Source organism: Corticium candelabrum, chromosome 16 (genome assembly GCF_963422355.1).
Source record: "Corticium candelabrum chromosome 16, ooCorCand1.1, whole genome shotgun sequence".
Classification (NCBI taxonomy): Eukaryota; Metazoa; Porifera; class Homoscleromorpha; order Homosclerophorida; family Plakinidae; genus Corticium; species Corticium candelabrum.
Window position 1 is genome coordinate 6631195 of NC_085100.1, and position 15225 is coordinate 6646419.

The following is a 15225-nucleotide window of genomic DNA, read 5'->3' on the forward strand; positions in this document are numbered from 1 at the left end:
TGAAAAAATGAGAAAGATGTAGGGTTGCCGTACGAAAAAGAATAGAAACAAGACCATAAGTTGTGTTGTCACACCTTTCATGAATTCACTTATACAGACTGAGCAATGCATTGTTCCTAAATTGCACCATTTTCTAAACACTGTGTTTATTCCTTAGAAAATAGTGCAATGTAGGGATGATGTATTACTCAGTCTGTATGAGTGAATTCATGAAAGATGTCACAGCACACTCTACATGGTCTTGTTACGATTATTTTTCATATGGCAACCCTACATCTTTCTCAGTGTTCAAAAATGTTTCTATACTTGTTTCAGTACTATTGGATATGCTATATTGGATTGACAATTTTGATGATATGTTAAATTTAGGCCAACAACTTGTTGACCATGGTGATGTTCACTTTATTGTGTATGATTATTTGTCTGAAATAACAATGTCACTGTTGACTGCTGCACGAAATAAGCAACCGGTAAGATCCTATTTTTAGATTTTGCTTTTGCTATGTTGTACTTGGTTCAATTACGTTACTGAATAATATAATATATTTGTTGTAGAATATGGGATATTGTCCAGATTTTGTTCATCAAGCTGTTGGTCCTCTTGCTTCCCAAATCAAAACAAGAGGTATGTTCTGTGAGGCAATCGTTATACATGCGAGGCTTTATTATTTCCTGTATTTAGGTATTCGCGTGGTGAGCAATGCTGGTGGGGTAAATCCTCATGCTTGTGCAAAGGCTCTGTCTGATGCAGCAATGAAACAGGGTGTCAGTTTTAATGTTGCCGTTATTACTGGTGATGATTTAATGCCACAGGTAATCACACTACCTGTATTTACAAATGCTCTGTGTTTTAAGATATAAAACAGAGACAGAAAGGACTATTTAGACGGTAAAGTACTAAGCATTTTATGATAATTTATCATACATTTTCTTTTATGTGCAAATTCTGAATCTTGTACTGTTGTCTTGATATGTTTTTTTCCGGTGTGTGTGTGTGTGTGTGTGTGTGTGTGTGTGTGTGTGTGTGTGTGTGCACGCACATGCGTGTGTGTGCATGCATGTGTGTGTGCATGTGTGTGTGTGTGTGTGTGTGTGTGTGTGTGTGTGTGTGTGTGTGTGGGTGTGTGTGTGTATGTGTGTGTGTGTGTGTGTGTGTGTGTGTGTGTGTGTGTGTGTGTGTGTGTGTGTGTGTGTAGATAGTAGCTAGAACTCTTATGGGATCTCCGTAGTTACGTATCATGCAAATATTTATACGAAACAATTTGAAGATGAGCTACTACAAACTCTTCCTCGACAGTCAAGACCCATACTTTGGAAACAATATGTTGATGATTTCTGGTTATACAAAAGGAGGACACAGATGCAATACTTCTACAACTAATTATAGTTACCATTAATCTATTCAATTTACTATGGAGACTGAAAACAAAAATCAACGTCCTTTCTTAGATTGTATGATTGAAAGAGACAAGAGCAGATGATTAATAACATCTATTTACTGAAAACCAACTGTCAAAGCAGGAATCATCAACTATCTTATCTTAAACACAGAGCTGATACAATCTGCATCACATCAGCAGATAAAGAAATAAAAAATCATATATCAAAGGAACTTTTATCCAAGGAGATTTGTAGAACAACAATTAGACAAACAGAAGAAACATCTAGTAGACACAAATATAACAGAAACACAACCAATGTTACAACTTTTGTACGTTCCTGGTATGACAGAAAAGATTCGCCGTCTATGCAAACGCTTCAACGTCAATTTAGTCTGTACATATAAGTCTACCATTGCATCCATATTGAATCATCGAAAAGATTCCATTCCACCAATGTGACAAATAGACACCATGTATCAAATACCATGTCGAGATTGCAACTCCACCTACATTGGAGAGACTGGGAAGACACTTAAAACGCGTGAACAACAACACCAAGCTTCAGTCAAGAGAGAAAACAATACAAACGCAGTGGCAGCACATTGTTGGAGACTGTATGGCATCAAATGTACTCGCAAAGGTGAAAAAACTCACTACAGAAGGACGATACTATCAAAGAAGAGTAAAAGAGGCTATATGAATCAGAAAAATAGGCATAGTATGAATCAGGGTGCTGAAGTTAATGTAGTTAATGATTGGTCGTCACATTTTGTGACGTAACAGGAGAACATATTTAAAACTAGATAACAACAAACAGTAGTCAATTACAATCATACGTGATTGAAAACGGCTTTTGATTTCAGAATTACATTCTGTTTAACCATGTAAAGTGGATTATTTCCCTCGCCATCTTTTTTCTTTCATGTATCGACACCCTACGATGCCGTATCATATATATATAACATATTTTATTTATAATACCCAATACCCCAACTTTCTTCCCAACATCTCTCCCAAGTCAAGTAGGCAAATCCCAACTACGAACATCTAAAACTTCTAATTGTATATGTGCATGTAGCATCTTGGCATAGTAGCATCATAGTTTTACAGGCAACTGTTCTAAATGTTATTGAAAGCTTGAGGAAACAGTATCCCGCTGGTTGAGGATGTCTTTGAACATATTCCTCTCAAAGTGTCTAGAGTGAAAGATGATATGAAGCCCAGAGATTCAATAACCAGTGGATAGAACATTGGCTTTATGCCTGGCATCTTTTTCACATTGTGCTGCTGCTGCTGCGACTGCACCAGGACTGATCACTGCTTTCAATATAGGAAGGCTGTAAAAGAGTTACAGATTGTAACATCAAAATGTACAGGTTGACCAGCCATGAAATTTGGATGATACACATTCTGGTCTGCTTGAATCATAGCCTGAGCAGTTCCTTCTTTTTTGAACAAGCAAACCTTGGAATATTACTTCACAAAGAGCATTGTGATGTTGAACACGTAGCGGACCCCTGGGCAGTTGATTAGGTGGTCACCAAATGGATCGATTGTATTGCCACAGCTGCATAAAACAGAAGATTATGGAAGAGGAAACATCGGAATGGTGAAGCCTAGATTAGGGTTGGGTAATGCTCGCAACCAAGCTTCTGCATGGGTTGACAAAATTTCGTTCAGCCGAGCTTTGTCTCTAAACTCCCATTTTCCATTAAGGAGTTGAAACATTATAATGTATCTGTTTCTGAATATTCTGCTGAGAATCTGTGTTGAGATCCAAGGTGTGCATTGCAGGTAATTTCTCTTCAAGAATATATTACTGTACGCTTTACTTTTGCTTTGAACTTGAAAATCAGGACAAATACCTCTTCAGCAAATTCGGTATCTATATATAATATATATTTATTTAGATATACATATACATGTGTATCCACCACTGTGGGTACACTGAAACTAAAACCAACACCAAAAAGTGCAAGGTCATTACTGTCTAAAGCTAATCTACATAGCAACATCTTGGCATTGTAGGACCATAATTTAACATACAGTTGTTCATGAAGATTTCTAACAGCTTTACTGACGGTCATATTCCCTTTAAAAGACAACCTTTGCACAATAGCCTGAATGACTTGATGACTGTGTGGTGGCCAGAGGCCCAAGGATTTGCGGACCAAAGGATGAAAGACACCGTCAGCTGCTGTTACATGGCTTTCATGATGGTCATCTTTGTCCTACCTCTGCAGCAGCTCCAGCATGTGCCACTTGAACAAAATATAGTGGCTGCAGACAATTTCTTACTAACTATAAAAAATAGAAAAAGAATATATATATATATATATATATATATATATATATATATGGTGTTTACACACTTATGTTTGTTATAGTTTAAAACGGTCGATATTTTTAACTTACCATTGGTCTATTTAGGAGTAAATTACTAAATCATTGTTTATTTTATAAAATAGAAATCGGCTGTGAATGCTGTTGGGGTAACTGACATTGAAAATGGATATCCTCTTCCTAATACTGTTCAGAGTATGAATGCATATCTTGGGTATGTCAGTTTTAAGTGGCGTTGTCAATTTATTTGTTTTTGCAATTGAAATTATAGGGCTGGGCCGATTGCTCATGCTCTGGATGTTGGTGCTGACATTGTGGTGACAGGTCGTTGTGTTGACAGTGCTCTTGTACTGGGTCCCCTCATGCATTCGGTTTGTTTTACTTTGTGAAGGTTTATGGTAACAGATTTTACTGTTGTTGTGTAGTTTGGTTGGAAAAAACAACAAAATTATCATTTATTGGCTGCTGGCAGGTACTCTACAGTAATTGTAGATGCAGACAAAGCAAGGCTTTTTGATAAATGTTTTGTTAGTCTTGCAGGTCATCTTGTTGAGTGCGGTGCTCAGAGTACTGGTGGAATTTTTACTGACTGGGACATTGTTCCTAACTGGTACAGTATGTGAGTCAATTCTTAATTATTTATAGTGTGCTTTAACTTTGCGTCTAGGGACAACATTGGATTTCCTATAGTAGAGTGTGAGTCAAATGGGGATTTTGTTTTGACAAAACCCAGAGGAACTGGAGGATTGGTGAATAGAGGCACTGTAGCTGAGCAGGTGATTGCTGACTGTACACATTAGCAACTTCATGTCAACTTGTACTGTGTTATGCAGTTAGTTTATGAGATTGGTGACCCATCTGCTTATCATCTGCCAGATGTCTGTTGTGATTTCTCGAATGTTACACTTAATGAATGTCCAGGTTTCTGTAGATGCAGTTAGTGAAATGGAACAGGCAACATCTTTAATTTTTGTGTATCAGGGGGCAATGCTGTGTCAGTGACTGGTGCAAAAGGATATCCTCCAACAAATTTCTTAAAGGTTTTGGTTTTGCAGATAGCTACATATTGTTATAACTTGTTATTACGTTAGGTCAGTGCAACTTATGTGGACGGTTACAAAGCAATCTCTGTATTCTCTTTAAATGGTTTTCGGTCAATAGAGAAAGGCCACAGAACAGCACAGAGCATTCTTTCACGGTTTAGTACAAAATTAGAAGTTGCTCACTTGTTACTAATTTTGACAAGCTGCTATAGGGTAAGAAACATTTTTAAAAAGGTTGGTTTTGAAGACTTCACTCGTGTTCACATGCAAGTATGTGAACTTTGGTAATGACAGTTCTACAGATTAGCATGACTTTACTATTGCTTGAGGCTATTGGTGCAGAAGAATGCTACGGTCAAAATGCTTCAATGAGTGCAAAGGTGATATAGCTTATTGAAGTGACAATGCTGTAAACGTTGCTTGTGAACATTGCTTGTTGCACATATTTTATAGAACAATCGAGACATTGTCATGTGGCTAGGAGTTCAGCATCTCGATAGAGATGCTTTGAATATCTTTAGAAGGGAGATAGCACCTGCGGGAACTGGCATGGGTGAGACTGATGATTACTTTGTTTCCTTTTTTGGCATTATTGATAATTTAAGCTGTGTGTTATAGCTCCTGGATTATCTGGTTTGGTAGGAGGTCGGCCGCAAGTGTAAGGGATTACAATGTTCTCTTTCAGACATGATGATACAAGTTTTGATATATGATGTATGTAGATCACCTGTACTGAAGCTCTTTTCATTTTTATATCCAAAATCAAAGGTGCAAGCACATGTCAGCTTTTCTGATGGCAATGAGGAATTTGTCCCAGAAGTTTCTGCTGCTTGGACTACAATTGTTAGGCCAAGTGGAGTGAACTGTGCTTTCTATTTGTGTTTTGATCAATGAAATTTCTTTACTATTTCAATCTGTCTGTTTCAGCTACAACTACTGACAATATGGGTGATACGTTAGTGCAGAAAGGATCTCATTCTTTCAAACTTTCTGAATTGGCATACCTAAGGAGTGGTGACAAAGGAAATACTGCTAATATTGGCGTCATAGCACGTCACTCTTCCTTTATTCCTTATTTGAGAAAGCACTTGACAGCAGAAGTAGTTGAGAACTACTTTGAACATCTACTAGATTCAGCACATTGTTACCAAGGCTCTCCTCGTGTTGAAAGGTATGTAATAGTCTCTGAAATTGCAATTTCATGTCTTTGCTGAGTTCTTGCTGAGATCTGTATGTAAGTGCATGTGTATGTATACCTGTCTGTTTTGTTGTATTTTGTTGTGTTGTGTTGTGTTGTGTTGTGTTGTGTGTGTGTGTGTGTGTGTGTGTGTGTGTGTGTGTGTGTGCGTGCGTGTGTGCACGCACGCATGCGCATGTTTGTATCAGTTCGTGTTACAAGCCAGTGGTTTGCGAGTACCTGGCCTGACTCCAGGAGATTGCTATAGTGCAGGCTCATAGTTGTTCTGAGTAGTGTATGCACACACACACGCACCACAGGCTATTACTTCAACCCATTGATTGTGTTGGGAAGTCAGCAGAAAATGAATTTGATAGCAGCTCTACTTTTAATCTACACTTTGTCAATGTTTACCACAAATCAATTTGAAGACTCCGTTGATTTGCATGATGATTCTACTTTCCAAGTTCTCTGATTCTTTTAGTGAAAGCTAAAGTTAAAGCTGGAGAGATAGCTAGAGCAGCAGGTTTATTAGTTGTGTAGCCCAGGTCTAGCCAACCCATCTGATGATTATCAGATACGTTTGAAGAGTTGAAGAGTAACGTCCTTCCAGCCAAAAGGTGATCCCTGATCATTTACTACATTTTCAACCACCTTTTTTTCTATTCACAACATTTACAAAGATTCTGAAAGATTGCTCAAATGGATCTTCTGTGAATACGCTAGATGGAGATTTGAACATCTTAAGTTGCTATTAAGTTCTGATCACTCAGCTAGCCTCTTCTTTTCTACCTGCAACAGTTACCTGTTTGGTAGTACACCTGACATTGTGGCTAAGGTGTTGGCGGGTGCAAAGGTAATTGCTCTCCAAAAAATTGTGGTGATGTTTGGTCTATTGCTATATGTGAATGTCTTCGTCACGTTGCAGCCAAAGTTATGTTTTCAGTTGAAAGAGAAGTTTTCAACTTCTTTTACCGCATCAGTATGGAGTTGCTACTCCAGGAGGCACTGAACTGATGACAGACCTAATTCAGTTAACTCTTTAAAAAGACCTGACTGGATTATTATATAACCGATGCTACAATGTTTTCAATCAGTAAGTCATTTGTCTATCTTGTCAGAGGTCACTAATCATTTTCCTGACATGTACAACTTCATTTCAAAATGCTATATAAGGCCTGCTTCGTTGACTGTCGATGTCGGCTCAGGAACTCTTTGCATCTTATCAGAAGAGGGAGTTCAGGAGGAGACCCATTATGTCCTGTTTTGTTTGCTCTTGCTGTGCAACAAACTCTGAAGTCTATCGGCTTTTAAGTGAACACTTTCTTGCTCCATGCTATTTAGATGATGCTGTTGTGTTAGGTCTAGAAATGATGTTATCAATTGCTTCAAATTGCTGAAGTCTAGTATGCAGGAAACTGGCTTAGAACTGAAATAAGAAGAGTGTGAGGCATTTTCTTTTCTTGGTATTTCTGACTGGAATCTACCTGTTCCAATAAAATCTGATGGAGTCACAATTCAGGGAACACCAATGGTCACTTGTCTTTTGTGGACAACAGCTGTATGAATCAAGGTAATGAAGCCAAGTCGTTCTTGTCTCAGTTGACCAAAATTGGCGACTTCCAAACCGCATCTTTACTGTTGTCGTACTGTGGAGTTTCAAAATTTCACACCTACTTTGATCTGTTCCTCCAAGTGTCATCGAGATGGCAGCCAAGAACTTTGATCTTTGCGCATTACTTTAGAAAACATTATTGGCTGTAAACTTTCTGCTCTGGAGAGAACACAGCTTACTTTGCAAATTCGACAAGGTGGGTTCGGGTTAACTCAATCCACTGCCATTGCCCGTGTGCTTTCTTGGGGCCTAGGCAAACACGCTACATCACTTGCCCAAAAGATTGACTTCCCTAGCTAGTTACTGCGATTTAGTTATTAGCTCTGCTGAGGATCACTATTCCTAGAGTCTCTTCAATTGCTTATAACCTGTTAGCTTCTCTTCAGACAGTGAACAGTATACGTACATCGCACAAATTTTGAGCAATTCTTTAAGCTTTAATTTCAGAATGTTTTGGAAGATAGTCCTTTTGAGCATGAGAGCAAGATTCATCAGGTGTGGATGATCTACGGCTGGAAGCTGGTTAGATGCACTTTGTACTACACAGGTATTCACTATGACTAACATGGACTTCCGTGTTGCATCTTTGTTGGTGCATCTTTACCATGCTGGAGAAGTCTACACCAATGCATTCCTCAATGCAAGCAACCACTTGGCAAGGATGATTACCATTTAGTAACATGCAAATGGGGAGGTGGTCTCATTCGTTGTCATGATAGTGTTTCAGATTGTCTCTACCAAATGCTGTCTGTACTTGGATTCTGTTGCAGAAAAGAGTTGACTGATCAATATTCTGGGAAAGAATGGCCAGACGGCGCAATTTCTGACTACCAAGATGGAAAGCTTCTTCTTGATGTCACCATTGCTTACCAGGAACCTAAAAGATACACAACTAAAAGTTAGTCAATAGTGGGCTTTGGTGCAGCTGAAAGAGAAAGAAAAAAGATTCAAAATATCTTTACTTGCCACCGATTTTAGGATATTGTCGTGTAGTGGGCACAAGTGCAAGAAACACAGAACCTTCTATTCAGTAGAACACAATACGACTCAACTGATTATGATATCTGACTACTTCCGCTAATAAGTCTCTAATCAGATTAGTAACACCATAATAACATACACTACACCTTCCCCTCCTTAATCTAGACTTTCTCTAACAGTATGTCTATGAATCGGGTCTGGAGGGAGGACACCTAGCCCTAGAAGGATAACGACGTCCTGACCGTTCAGTCTCAGTACTCTGGTCAGTGATCTTGTCAGGAATAGACATAGGTTGATCTTCAATTTGCTCCTTGGGTGCTGTTAGTCCGCGTAGTCCTCCTGCTGAATCAGTAGTTTCCTTCCGTTCTGAGGTAGACCTTGATGTTTTCAGTTGATCAGCATGCCTCCTTTGTAACCCACCTTCTGTTTGAACTTCATACGAGACCAGATTGCTTTACGATAGTACCAGTTACCCACTTGTGATCTTCACGACGATAATCACGAGCCCAAACTGCATCTCCTGTTGTAAAGGAACGTGATTCCACTTGAGCATCATAACGCTGCTTCTGAGCTGCTTGTTTATTTGAAACTTGAGTTGAGACATTTGGTTGCAGCAATGATAACTTGGTTTTGAGCTTTTGACCCAAAAACAATTCTGATGGCATACACCCAGTTACACTGTGAGGTGTCAATCTATAAGCCAGGAGAAATCGTGACAATTTCTGAATTAAGGATCCCTCTTCCTCACTCATCGTTCTCAGCTTACTTTTTAAAATTTGAACATATCTCTCTGCTTGCCCATTTGTCGCTGGGTGATAAGGAGCACTCCAAAAATGCTTTATGCCATTCAATCTAAAAAATTCCGAGAATTTGGTTGAGACAAACTGAGGGCCATTGTCAGATACAAGCTGATCAGGTAACCCAAACGAGCTAAACAGTTGTCGTAGTTCAGCGATTGTTTGTTCAGAAGTAGTGCTTGACATAGGACGAACCTCTACCCATTTTGAGTATACGTCCACTACAATCAAAAACATTTTACTGCCATTGGATCTGCAAAATCGATATGAATCCTTTGAAAAGGCTTCGAAGGCCATGGCCATGGATGTAACTCCACCTTTGGAGGATTCTTTTCAACTCTTGACAAGTTACACATTCTTTGCTCAGCCCTTCAATCGCCTTGTCGATTTGTGGCCACCAAGTATACAACCTGGCCAATGACTTTATTGGAACTACATCTTGATGAGTTTCATGAAGTTGTTTCAGAACAGATGTTCAAAACTTTGGAGGAACAATGACTCTTCTTCCCCATAGCAATACCTCGGCTTCTGTAGTCAATTTGAACCTCTGGTTCCGTAAGCCCTTAGCTCATCACTTACTTTCTTCGGCCATCCTGAGTATACTGCAGTATGCGAGAGAGAGAACTGGGTCTCTGCGCGTTTCTCTTGCTATGTCCTTTGCAGTGATAGGCAAAATTTCCAACTGCGATAAATTAAATAAGCTGGCTATCTTTGCATCAGCTTCAGTGCCAGAGTCCGGCAATGGTAATCTGGACAGACTGTCTGCATTTCCATGCTCCGTGGTCGACTTGTACTGAATGTCAAATTGGTAAACCGACAATAACACTTCCCAACGTTGTAATTGGGCTGCAGCCAGTGAAGGTAGACCCTTTTGGGACCCAAAATAGCAGTCAGTGGTTGGTGGTCAGTGACTAACGTGAAACTCCTTCCATGCAAATACTGATGGAATCGGCAAACGCCAAAGACTAAGCCAAAGCTTCCTTATCCACTTGGGAATAATTCCGCCTGTATCTGTTAAAGTACGTGATGCAAAGGCAATTGGTCTCTCACTGCCATCTGCTAGCACATGTGAAATGACTGCCCCAACTCCATATGGAGACACATCACAAGCAATTTTAATTCTAAAGATGGATTATAGTGCACCAACACTTTAGTAGATGTTAATTGTTTTTTAAGGTCAAGAAAGCCCTTGTGCAATCTTGAGTCCAGTTCCATTTAGTGTCTCCCTTTAGTAATCTATTCAGAGGCTGACAAGTGGTTGATAATTTGGGTAAAAACCAAGAATAATAATTCACCAACCCTAAGAAAGAACGCAGCTGCGACACATTCTGGGGTTGGGGAGCAGCTTGGATTGTTTCCACTTTCTTACTTGAGGCATGTAGACCTGAGGAATCAATATGGAAACCAAGATACTCCACTGATGTTGCCATGAACACACATTTGTTCAACTTGAGACGAAGACCATGGTTTTCGAGTCTTGTCAAGACCACAACTAGATTTTTCCAATGCTCTCTTGCTGATTTGCCTGACACCAAAATGTCATCTAAGTAGCAGACCACTCCATCTAGCCCTTGCAACACCTGGTCCATAACATTTTGAAAAATTGCAGGTGCGCTTGAAATTTCGAAAGGAAGTTGGGTATAACGATACAACCCTTTATGCGTATTGATAGTAACAACATGTCTTGACTCTTCCTCCAATAGTACTTGCTGGTATGCATTTGCCAAATCCAGTTTTGTGAAAACTCCACCTCCAGCCGATGTCACAAATAGATCATCAGGCATCAGTAAGGGGTGAGTCTTTACTGTCAATCCCTTGTTTACTGTAACTTTGTAATCGCCACAAATCCTCACGCTTCCATCACTCTTGGGAACAGGAACAATGGGAGCAGCCCACTTGCTTGTGCTGACCTTTTCCAATACTCCCAGGCGTACCATTCGTTCTAAATCTTGTTCAATGGCATCCTTCAATGCATATAGCACAGATTTTGGTCTGAAAAATTGTGGAGGTGAATCAGTCTCTAATCTTGCCGTGTAGTCTTGTACAGTTCCCAGGCCTTCCTTGAACAGCTCTGGAAATTGTTTCCTCAACTCATTTACGCTGTATGCGGGAGATAAGACACAGATGTTGTGCCAATTCAACCGGATCCTGTGTAGCCAATTACGGTCTACTAGAGACGGTCCTTCCCCAGAAACAACAAACAACGGAAGTTGTTTGACTTGCTGCTTGTTGTATTTGACATCTACTGTTATCTCGCCAATCACATGAAGTAGCTCTCCAGTATATGTTTTCAATACTGTGGCAGAATGAACAGGCTTCAACTGTGAGAAACACTGCTTCCACGTACGTTGAGAGATTATTGACACAGACGCGCCGGTGTCAACTTGCATTTGCAGCTGTTTCTCTTTAACACTCATTTGCACCATCACGCTAGGTGTGTGCTCAATATTCATTGTAAAAAAGATTCTTCCTGCTTTCTCACCATATCTGTGTTCACACAATGGGTCTTTGCGATCAGCTGACTCTTCTTAGCATGTCATGCTTGTTCAATGTGTCCTTTTTGTGACAATGCCGGCAGGTTTGATTCCGATGCCAGCAGGTGTCTGCTTTGTGGCCCACTTTGCCACATTAATAATAATTGCACTCCCTTGTGGTTTGTTGCCCTTTCACAAAACTAGCCTGAGGCTTCCCTTTGTTACCTCCACTTGCATATTTCCTTGCTGTGATGACTTGCACATCAGCCTTCCTAGCTTCTGTTTCCGACACATTTCGCATTTGCGCAGACTGTTTCTCTGCAGTCCCCATTGCTTGCACTATTTTCAGTGCCCTGGCTAAAGTTAGATCTCCTTCAGAAAGTAACTTTTTCTAAGCAGTTTCACTATGCAAACCACATACAAACGAATCTCGCAGAGACTCACCAAGCGTTGCTCCAAATTTGCAGTGCTCTGCCATCTTTCTGAGTTGAGCCATAAAGTCTAGTACCGTTTCATTTGGTTGCTGGCATATTCCCAGAAACTTGAAACGTTCTGCTCTTGCCAAAGGCTTTGACACATAATATGCAGACGACTCTCTTTGTAAGACCTCCAGTGTCTTCTCTGACAGCTTCTCTTGTGCTACCAAGTTTTGTAGTAGTCCATACGTCTTCGGACCTATCAACGTGAGACAAACGGCTCATTTCCGTCTGTCAGCTGCAGCATTCACTTGGAGAAATAACTCCATCTGTTCTTGGTACGCAGGCCAGTCTTCCTTTTTTCGTGATCGAATTCTCCTATCTTGCCTATAGGCACTAGGCGTTGAGGAAACTCTTGTTCAGCCATTTGATCCGATCTCTTGTCGCCAAGTGTTGTGTAGTGGGCACGAGTGCAAGAAACACAGAATCTTCTATTCAGTTGAACACAATACAACTCAACTGATTATGATATCCGACTACTTCCGCTAATAAGTCTCTAATCAGATTAGTAACACCATAGTAACATACACTACAGATATCTCTTTAGACCATTTTTAATTGAAATATTCCGTCACTGGGGAAAGGCGGCAGAAAATACTTTATCAGAGGTATCAAAATCATTAGCCTTCTCTCTGAGCATGACAAGTTCTGAAGTTGTCCATATGTGGCGTCAACGATTCTCAATCTGTCTACAGATGGAAAACTCTATTATTACTCTGAAAAGTTGAAAAGCCTTATCTGGAGAAACCCGGTAGATCAAAACGGTTGTCAGCAGAAATCTGTTCGCTGTTTCGGAATTAACTGACTTAGTGTAGTGTTCAGTTACAGTTGTAATAGTAATCCTTTAATTGTTTGTTTAGTCTACAGTGTATCTAGTTGGTTTAGTTGACTGTTCTGAGTATAGTATATAGTTGTGTTGTTTTACGCTTTTATGTTGTGGAGGGGGAGGGGAGGGGGAAGGGGAGGGGGAAGGGGAGAGGGGAGAAGGGGAGAGCATGTAAGCACGTAACCATGCTTCGTGATGTTCTGCCAAGCCAAGCCAGCAGTCTCGTCCACCCCAGTCAATGACCAAGTATGCAGGTAAACTCTTGAGTCGAGAGCGTGTGAGTTCCTTGCATAAGGCAATTACGCCTGAGCCCATCCTGTACTTGAACTCATGACCCAATGGTTCAGATATTTATATTCTTCAAATGCTCTCTCTAACCAAATAAGCTACATACTACACACACACACACACACACACACACACACACACACACACACACACACACACACACACACACACACACACACACACACACACACACACACAAGTGGACAAAATAGGCAAATGTTGATCCCTTTACGTAGTTCAACGTCAACCTTAAGGTCAGTTGCGAAGATAGCCCCCCTGCCTCTAGAGACAGGATTTGCAATACGTGGAGGCTTAGGACTAGCACTGACAATCCACCTTGTGCTTGGCCAGAGTTATCCAGGGGCACTGACTGTGGTGCAGTTCTGGTACTGGACACCAAGGCCCACAATACCCGTCTGCTACAGTATGTTACTGCCAAGCCAGTGGTTCTGTCCACTCCCAGTCAATGGCCAAGTACTCATTTATATTCCTGAGTTGAGAGAGGAAATTGTGTGCAAGTTCCTTGCCTAAGGGAATTACGGCTGTGCCCATCCCACACTTGAACCCACAACTCAAAAGTCCTGTGTGTTTCCATTCTCTAAATGTGACTCTCTAACCAATTAAGCTACAGATGCCACATACACACACACGCACGCACATTTTTTGTTATTATTAAAAGTTGGTACAACTTCTAAATCAATCTAAATTCTTTACACTAAAGCTAGGTTTACAAAAGGTCCCAAAGGCTTCCAAAAAGATATGTTCGACTTTCTTGCACAAACAGTTCGTATATGTTGACGTAGATGCCACTTAAAACTGTTCATAATTCCAACAGGAGGAAGAGTTTTTCTTTTTGTCCACACACGCACATGCACGCATGTACACACACACAGTCACACATGCACACACACACACACACACACACACACACACACACACACACACACACACACACATACACATGCACACACACACACACACCCACACACTCAGTTGTGGCGTCCATTAGGTAACTCTTTTTGTTTATCGCTTGTACTCTGTGTGAGTAGTATATATGGAGTAGTGGTTCTGGACCACTTGTACAGAAAGGCCACTATTAGAACTGTTGTTCAGAAATTCAGCCATTTTGGGCCGTTTCCTTACGATGTGTGTGGATTTGGACCACTTTGCTACTGGCCATCTTTCCTTAGTCTCTGACTAAGAGGTTTCTTTAGGCATTCGGAATGAATGCTTTATCTGTTCCTATCATGCGAATTCAAGGATGTTATTATTTTGGTAATACATTATTTGAGGGGTCAACTGGAATGGAGGAAGAACTGTATCAATGCAGAAGCATTGAAAGCCACAACGCTCTAATAGATGGAACGATGGTCAAGCAATTGAATTGTTCACCAACAATATTGCGTACAGTTTGGGGAGGGGACGGGACTTCAGAAAACTGTACACTTTTGTGTATGCTTATGAAATTGTTGATAATTTTGAACAACCCTTACAAAGTAGAGTTTGCGGAAGTTTATGAACTTTTTACGTACAAAAATTATTGATTTACAATACTAGATGTGTGTGCATGCGTGTGTGTGTGTGTGTGTGTGTGTGTGTGTGTGTGTGTGTGTGTGTGTGTGTCGGTGCTCCTGCGAGTACCTGGCCAGGCTTCAGGAGATTGCGTAGCACGGTCCATAGTTCCTGTGCACTGCACAGGAACCCAGCCATCTGGCTACCCGGCGTAACCATAATGATGGCAGCTCCTTACCCATTTGCCATTTGTGTGTGTGTGTGTGTGTGTGTGTGTGTGTGTGTGTGTGTGTGTGTGTGTGTGTGTGTGT

At 40.6% G+C, this 15225-nt stretch overlaps 2 protein-coding genes across 2 annotated transcripts; one reads left to right on the forward strand and one right to left on the reverse strand.

The window, feature by feature from the left end:
- Positions 1–300: 300 nt before the first annotated feature.
- LOC134192034 (uncharacterized) lies at positions 301–5878 on the forward strand. The gene is made up of 16 exons (XM_062660704.1): positions 301–470; positions 556–625; positions 683–813; positions 3851–3939; positions 3997–4096; positions 4151–4197; positions 4258–4335; positions 4393–4501; positions 4559–4646; positions 4707–4765; positions 4817–5038; positions 5098–5148; positions 5222–5321; positions 5387–5426; positions 5491–5611; positions 5696–5878. Exons 1-16 carry the CDS (start codon positions 327–329, stop codon positions 5726–5728), a joined length of 1482 nt encoding a protein of 493 aa, XP_062516688.1. The 5' UTR covers positions 301–326; the 3' UTR covers positions 5729–5878.
- A 4364-nt stretch (positions 5879–10242) lies between these two features.
- On the reverse strand, positions 10243–12655 carry LOC134191820 (uncharacterized protein K02A2.6-like). The gene is made up of 5 exons (XM_062660441.1): positions 12553–12655; positions 12257–12487; positions 12038–12184; positions 10638–11865; positions 10243–10459 (listed from the first exon to the last, which is right to left on the reverse strand). The coding sequence occupies exons 1-5, from the start codon at positions 12653–12655 to the stop codon at positions 10243–10245; spliced, it is 1926 nt and encodes a 641-aa protein (XP_062516425.1).
- Between the last annotated feature and the right edge of the window lie 2570 nt (positions 12656–15225).